We start from the raw sequence: 7,922 nt of genomic DNA on the forward strand, positions 1-7,922 counted from the left end.
TTCCTGTTCACTATGATTCTTCTTCCTCCGAGTGATGCAGCCGTATTATAATGGGCCGAAACATGAATGGGAAAACGTTTTTTAAATTAAGAAATAATTAAAAATTAACATTAAGATTAACAAAAGATGAACTTGTGCAATACGATCACATTTTTAAAAATAATTTTATTGACTGAAAACTATAGTGTTTTTTTTATTTATTTAGTAACGTGAATTTTAAGAGGAAAAGGAATTATGAATTTTATGACAAAAATGGGCAATACAAACTGCTCAAAACTCAAATTTAATCCAGTATTATCCATGTGTTATGCTCTTACTCTTATTTTTCGCTTTCTTTTTTAATATGTGCAGCAAGAGAACAAAAATATTTTTAAAATGTTTAAAAAAAAAGCATGTACTACTCCAAGTCTCATTCACCTACACATTTTAAAAGTAAATATTTAGCTGACATTCACATACACCCTCACTGCAGTGATGGATGAATTGTGGGTAACTCAGGGTTCAGCATCTTGCCCAATAAAACTTTAGTTCATTTGATTTTCCCAGTTGGTCTGCACTGATACTTGTGTAGCACTTTTCTGCTCATTTTCTTACAACATGCCTCAATATACAAATTCATACAAGCATTATGTCATCATGAGAACATAGCAAGCCAGGAATTAACCCACCAACCTTCTGATTAGTGGCCAACCAGCTCTACCACCTTTGCCAAATTGCCATAGAGGAAAAGGTTCTCTTCCCCTTTTTTAAAAAATAATGCTAACAACTCCTTCTTACCAAGAAATGAAAATTTATAAACATAAAACTCTGCCACCTCAGTGGCTGTATCTAAGGAGGACTCTATCAGAAGGTTGGTGGATGAATCCCTACATTCTCAAAGTATCCTTATGAAAGAATCCTTGGGCAAGATCCACAACACCAAGACGCCCCCAATGCATTTGTGTGTGTGTGTGTGTGTGTGTGTGTGTGTGTGTGTGTGTGTGTGTGTGTGTGTGTGTGTGTGTGTGTGTGTGTGTGTGTGTGTGTGAATGCTGAAACAACAGCTGTATGAATGTGATTTGGTGAGTGAGACTAGGAAGTGCTTGTAGTGCTAAACTTGAGTAGAAAAGTGTTTTAAAAGTACCAGTCCATAAATTATGAATAGAAAACTATTATGCAATTGTACATATGACAGGTAAAGGTAGTTTTGAGTAACTTTTTAGGAGTCCAAACAATAGATTGTTTTAAAGAAAGGTGTTATTTAATAAAAGAACATGGGTTTTTATCATTACTGTTATTCATGTTGTTCTTACTTCTAAAAGTAAGTAAGACACTTTGCCCTTCTCCCCCCCCCCCTCCCGCCATGGCGAGTAACTACGCACATTTGATCTGGCAGTTTTACATCAGATGCTCTTCTTGACGCAATCCAGAGAGGGTTTTATGTCTTTAGCTGGAATCAAATCAACAACCTTTACGCTTGCCAAGCAGCATGTGTTTACTACTTTGCTCGAGGCGTCTATGTGATATAAATCATATTGCCATTCTAATAAAACTAATAGAGGTATTACTGTGCTAACATCTAATCTCCCACGTTGACTCCAAGTACATCAGCTGTGCCTTTTGGCAAGTAAACAAAAGCCTGCACATTATCTGACCAACACAGATTACCCTTCACGTGCAAAAATGAAAAAAAGGTCACCATGAAAGAAAATCAGCTGATGTGTAGTAAAAATAGATTTTTCAAGCAAAACAGCCCTCGGCTAAGCTTTTCCAAGTCTGACAAATGAATGGAGAATATGTGAGTTTTTACAGTAACATTACTTATGAGTTTGGTTCACATCCATTGCGATCATGTACAAATTTCTAGGGGACTAAAATAACACCACAAAACTGAAACTGAGACCTATACGTCAGGCTGGTATGGTTGAGAAATGCATCTGCTGCTCTCCTACCAAAAATCCATCAAATCTATCAGTTAACGTTTTTTCCACTGTAGGTATTTTCGTTTTCTTTCCTTAACACACACACATATACTCTCATATCAAGAAACAGAATATTTTTGGCTTAAAGAAAAGTGGTCTGTTGTTGAGACACTAGAAGACAGGATAGGCCCTGTGTTTTCCCAGTGATGTCTCAGTGCAGCCCGTAGTGACAATGACAGTAATCAGGCACAGATGTCAGCAAGTGACAGAGCGGTCTGACCACAGGAAATGCCACTTTGTCATCCTCTGTTTCACTTCCCTTTCTGCATGGGAACGCTGGTTGGTTACAGGCTGTTATTATGGGAATGAAAACAAAGCAATGGTTTCAACTACTTACAGTGCTCACTTTTAATATTCAGTTTCACACATACATCAAGCCGTGCTCACAGCAAAGTCCAGCTTTCTGGTCATGATGACCGCAGAGAAATTAGGCATATTCACACCAGTCCTAAACCCATCATCTCCTGGTTTCTGTTTCAATCTCAGCTACTTGTTCAAAGGTCCCCTGAGTCATGGGCTCTTATTCATCCCCTAACTGAATATCTTTACTTTGTACCCAAGTGACAACCACACCCACGCTTCATTTCCTGATCTAGCATGGCTGCAACACAAAAGGCAAAAAAAGAAAAACATTCACATCCTGACATACATAAAAAAAACACCTGACTTTGTAGTATTTCCCACTGTATCCTTTGGGTCTCGTTTTGCAGTGATGACGCATAATACAGCCACTCATGCAGCTTCAAAAGGAGAAAACTATACCAGCTTCACTGTTGCAGATGGTGAAATATGATACTTGGCTTTTGCCAGTAAAACTTGAATTAATATCCGAGAATATTTTGTAAGCCAGTATCACACCAGATATAAGTGATGGTGTGTTTTGCTTTTTGGGGGTTTTTTGGTTGTTGTTTTTTTTTTTGGGGGGGGGGGGGGGGGCACCTCTTACTTCAAGAAAGTACAAAACTGATTCACAGGGTTGCTTTTGTTTTGTTCTGGCTGTCTGTCTTAACCTCTTAGTCAGGTGTCCCGTTTCTGCCTTAACTATAACGCCTGTTGCTTCATAAGTGGAAGGAAGGCGGATTTGCTGCAAGGACAAAATGTTTGGGTACAGACTGTTTTTGGAGACTGTTTGACCCTACGTCCTTGTGTTGTGTGTAACATTCCTGCTTTGTTGCAAGCTCCTCACAGGCTCACACTCGTGTGAGATGTGACTCATCTCACATGAGTGTGAGGTTAAACCGGCTGGAGAGTTTTTCTGCACTCAACCGTGACTGGTTACCTTCCTCTGCCTCCTTCCGTTCTTAGATAACAAATTCATTTTTTCACCCCTCCTTGCTTGAAGTCAAAGAGACGCTCAGGAACAGGACAGGTGTGAACTCACCAAGCCTGAAAGTCCACACTCAGTCAGGTTAAAGTCATAATGACATCATGACCTATTTGATAAAACAGTGTGACAATTAAAGAAAAAATGTAAATATGTTAGGTGACCTAATTTTTTAAATAAGCGACTGTTATGGTATCCTAAAGTCCAGTGTTGTAATATCACACGTTCACCTCTGCTTGGTAAATGTTTGTTTCACAACCAAACAACCGTGACGTGTGTCTGCTGTTCAGTTTCAAGACAGTAGGGCTAGTCAACAGACACACGGTCTCTAACAACAGTGATCTTCCAGCTTCCTTATTATGAAAGAGAAGTGTTGTCCGTACTGAGTCAGCAAACCACAACAACAAATGAAAAGGGTTTCCCAGAGCTTTTTGTTTGTTTTGTTTTTTTAAAAACATACTCTCATTTTGACTTAAACAGTTCATCATGTCACCCATCTTTTCCAGTTAGATCACGGATGAAACAAAAGTAGCTGGTCAAGAGATCTCCATCTGCTGTTGCCTTCCTGGCAATCCACTGTTTTGTTTCTAAGCATGTGGAAATTTACTGGACTTCAGATTTCTATATAGTGATTAACTTTTATGGTTAGCCGTTGCTCTCGGGGCATTGAACACTATGTACCGCTGACTAATAAAAACAATGTGTAAACTTTTATGGCACCCGTGGCAGATATCTATTTATTATCTTGTTATTTGTCAACTCTCAGATGAAGAGGCGAATTTAAAATCTAATTAAGCACTAACATCATGGAAAGGTTTGGCAAATTCCTCTTTTTCCTGACATGCAGATCTTCAAATTAGGACTTTACATGAACCAGAATTAAACAATTAAAAACCTTTAAGACACTGGCAGCGTGCACTGAAATAAACAATCATAAAGCACCTATTATAAATTACTGCATAGGACAAATAGATGTGTAAACACTTAGAAGGCTGTAAATTGGTGTTGATTGTACTTTTAATTTGGTGAATTAGCAGCCTAATGTATTAAAGTAGAATAGCTTTATAACAGTTTAACGTTGACACACTGAAGAAAGAAAACACATTAGCCGCTAATGATTAAAGTTGGTCAACATCGCGTGCCCGCGTACGTGCAGGACGCATGTACAGAAATGTCCTGCTTGTGCGCGAGCCTTCTTTTGCTCTCGTGCACGCGGTACGGTCGGCGATGACGTTCGCAGAATTGGCAGACATCCAAGAGGGCGGTCCCCTTGACGTCATTGAGCTCTCATTCACAACCACGGGTTTATAAAAGCGGGCTGAAAGGCACTCGCAAGCAGACGCGCTCACTATAACATTTAATTTTTTTTTTTAACTTAAGAAGACAAATAAAAGTCCGGGGCTGCCGAATAGGCTACTCTAAAGAAGAAGAAAGGACCAGTTTTAAGATCGTCTTAAAACTTTTTCATGTTTTTGATTTTTTCTTTTTAAACAAGCTAACCGGAACAAAGGACTCCGCGCTTCAAATAACACTTGGACGAACAACGTTTGTCAAGTCGGCTCAAACCTAAGTTTTGTCTTCCGTCGTAACTTTATGTTTTTGGATTTAACATTTCTCCCCCGCCGTACTACTATGGTCATAATGGAGGTTCCCACTATCGACTGCGCTTCCCTCCGTGGTTTGCTGGAGGGTGAAGTCCTGGGCTGCCTAGTGCTGGACTGTCGCTCTTTTCTATCCTTCAACTCCTCTCACATTTCGGGCTCCACCAACGTGCGCTTCAGCACCATAGTGCGCAGGAGGGCCAGGGGCGGTCTGGGACTTGAACACATCGTCCCCAACGAGGATATCAGGAACCGGCTCCTTTCCGGGGAGTACCAGTCCGTGGTACTGCTCGACGATCGCAGTTTGGACTTAAGCCAAGTGAAGAAAGACGGCACAATGATGCTTGCTGCTACAGCCCTGTGTCGTCACGCCTGCGGTGCCAGTGTTTTTATTCTGAAAGGTAAGAAAACTCCGAGTTTTAAGTAGTTTAAAGAGTTGTTTTACTGTTTCCTGACAACGAGGTCAATAAATGACGATTACACCTGTCACCATAACAGCTGGTGCTTGGAGTAAACGATGTTCCAAAATAGCACCATGAGCAGCTGTCACCTTTTTGGAGAGCTGTATTTAAAAACGTCTTTGTTGAGATGTGTGATCTAACCTTGGTGGTTTCTTTTCTGTCCTTTTTAGGCGGATTTGAAACATTTTCTACAGAGTATCCAGAAATGTGTACCAAACCCTCCCCTCCACAGGGACTTAGTTTGCCTCTAAGCTCCAACCATCCTGACAGTGCTGGTACCAACAGTAGCCCTTGCAATACACCGCTATATGACCAGGTTGGTATTTTATTGTAGTCAAAGATTAAAAAGCAAAAATAATCCCAGTTTCTGTCACTTTCTGTCTGTTGGACTTTTATATTTATGACTGATTTTTTGTTTTTGTTGTGGTTGTCTAGGGCGGTCCAGTGGAGATCTTGCCTTTCCTTTACCTTGGTAGTGCTTACCATGCCTCTAGAAAAGACATGCTGGACATGCTTGGCATCACCGCTCTAATCAATGTGTCTGCCAACTGCCCCAACCACTTTGAGGACTCCTTCCTCTACAAGAGCATCCCTGTCGAGGACAACCACAAAGCTGATATCAGCTCCTTTTTCAATGAGGCGATCGAATTTATCGGTGAGTACATCATCACGTTTACTCTCTTCGCACGCCCTTTCTGCTAAATCAAAGCACCTAGCATAGTTGTTGATGAGGAGAAACACAAGCACCAAACCCCTTCCCCCAGATTTAAAAAAAAAAAAAAGTTCCCTCCAAAATCGACCAGCTGGCTTGGCACAGGCTCCCTGCTCAGGCACAATGCGGTTACATCATTGCCACCTCCCAGCCATAGAAAATAGGATGCCCCCCCTCCTTTTTTTTTTTTTTTTTTTTTTTTTTTTTTTTTTTTTTTTTTGATCAATTGCGAAGCAGCAGCTCCAAGCTAGTTTGTGGTGGGTAGACTGGCTGCTTGAATAGCTCCCTCCACACTGCTCTTTGTTCTGGCCAAACAAAAGGCAGTTTCTCCTCACTCAATGTCAGTTTTCCTCCCAGATCAATACAGCCAGCAGGGGTTTATCCCCCTTCTTTTGTGCATTCAGTCTGCCTCCTTTGGTAGCGGCCCCCACTGGCTCGCACCCTGCTCCGCCATTTATGTCGTAATGAGCACTGGCAAATTTTAATAGAATATCAAAGTGTTGCAAAGACTTTGGTGCTTGTGGTTTCCTGTCACAGCCAGGAGTTCAGCCCTGATACAACCTCGCAGGTGTTTACACTCCACTAACTTTTCTTTCCCTTTCTCTTTCTCATCTTCAGACTCTGTGAGAAACAAAGGAGGCCGGGTGTTTGTTCACTGTCAAGCCGGCATCTCCCGCTCCGCCACCATTTGCCTCGCCTACCTCATGCGGACCAACCGCGTGAAGCTGGACGAGGCCTTTGAGTTTGTCAAGCAGCGCCGCAGCATCATCTCCCCAAACTTCAGCTTCATGGGTCAGCTCCTGCAGTTCGAGTCCCAGGTCCTGGCCTCGTCGACGTGCTCGTCAGAGGCTGGCAGTCCAGCTATCGGCGGCAGCAGCACAGTATTCAACTTCCCCGTCTCCATCCCCGTGCACACTTCTGCCGGTCAGCTCTCATTCCTCCACAGTCCCATCACCACGTCTCCCAGCTGCTGAAGAAAGGGTTTGTCAGCAGACACTTTGTTTGGACTTGAACGGCAACTCGAGCGTGACTTCACAAAACTGCGCTTCTGATTATTATCCATTTATGGTGATGCTGGTATCGCCTTACAGAATGGGCACCTATTGTTTTCAGGGTCAGATCATTTGGCTATGTGATCTGCTGGTCAAATCTCTGTAGCCTGGCTTTTCATCATTTCAAAGGGATGTTTGAGAACCACCATTTGAGTATTGATGTTTAAACTGAGAAATGTGAAAATTAACCACACTTTTTAACCTGAATTACTTGGGGAAACAACTGACAGGATAGTTGTGTTTAGTCTTATATGGGAAATCCTTTTTTTTTCTCCTCCATGAGGCAACTGCTTCTGATAATCATAATCATTAAGAGACAGAGGGCTGTAACAGTTGTCTCAGGAATGTTCATTTACCCTCTCATATGTTCATTTGCTTTCTATACTGGTCAAAGAAAGCAATATTGATCTACTCCCCAACATGGCATGGAAGTCTCTCCTTCCTTTGAACAATGAATGTATCCCCTTCTTTCTAGGAGTAGATGTGCCAGAAATCTTCATAGTTAGATTTAGAGTTGAACAGGGGGCCGTTTCAAATGCAAATACTTGCCTCACGAGACATCATGAAGCCATGGCGATCCTGACATTTTGGGGAAGCTGACCGTGAAATACCTCATGTATGTGTACTGTGTGCTGCAGCACGAAGATGGACGGAGCCCCGTAAGACTACTAAAATGGGGCCACATAGTCCTCTTTGACTGCATTATGACGTATTTATTAACTAAAGTAATATATCTCTATCTATTTTTGGAAATGTTTGTTTTAATGTTGTTTTTATACAAATGAATAAATGTCATTTGACTTTTTTAAAA

General features: G+C 41.5%; 1 protein-coding gene across 1 annotated transcript; it reads left to right on the forward strand.

The window, feature by feature from the left end:
- The first annotated feature begins 4,606 nt into the window (after nucleotides 1-4,606).
- Nucleotides 4,607-7,922, forward strand: dusp1 (dual specificity phosphatase 1). The gene is made up of 4 exons (XM_085291049.1): nucleotides 4,607-5,287; nucleotides 5,518-5,663; nucleotides 5,783-6,002; nucleotides 6,678-7,922. Exons 1-4 carry the CDS (start codon nucleotides 4,879-4,881, stop codon nucleotides 7,031-7,033), a joined length of 1,131 nt encoding a protein of 376 aa, XP_085147175.1. The 5' UTR covers nucleotides 4,607-4,878; the 3' UTR covers nucleotides 7,034-7,922.

The sequence above is a fragment of the Mchenga conophoros genome, linkage group LG2 (assembly GCF_057382185.1).
Source record: "Mchenga conophoros isolate Kocher_MC1m ecotype Shallow Benthic linkage group LG2, M_conophoros_male_GT1.1, whole genome shotgun sequence".
NCBI lineage: Eukaryota > Metazoa > Chordata > Actinopteri > Cichliformes > Cichlidae > Mchenga > Mchenga conophoros.

Coding starts and splice junctions, on each gene's coding strand:
- dusp1 (XM_085291049.1), top strand. CDS start 4,879: ATGTTTTTGGATTTAACATTTCTCCCCCGCCGTACTACTATGGTCATA. Junction 5,288..5,517: donor CAGTGTTTTTATTCTGAAAG/GTAAGAAAACTC, acceptor TGTCCTTTTTAG/GCGGATTTGAAACATTTTCT. Junction 5,664..5,782: donor ATACACCGCTATATGACCAG/GTTGGTATTTTA, acceptor GTGGTTGTCTAG/GGCGGTCCAGTGGAGATCTT.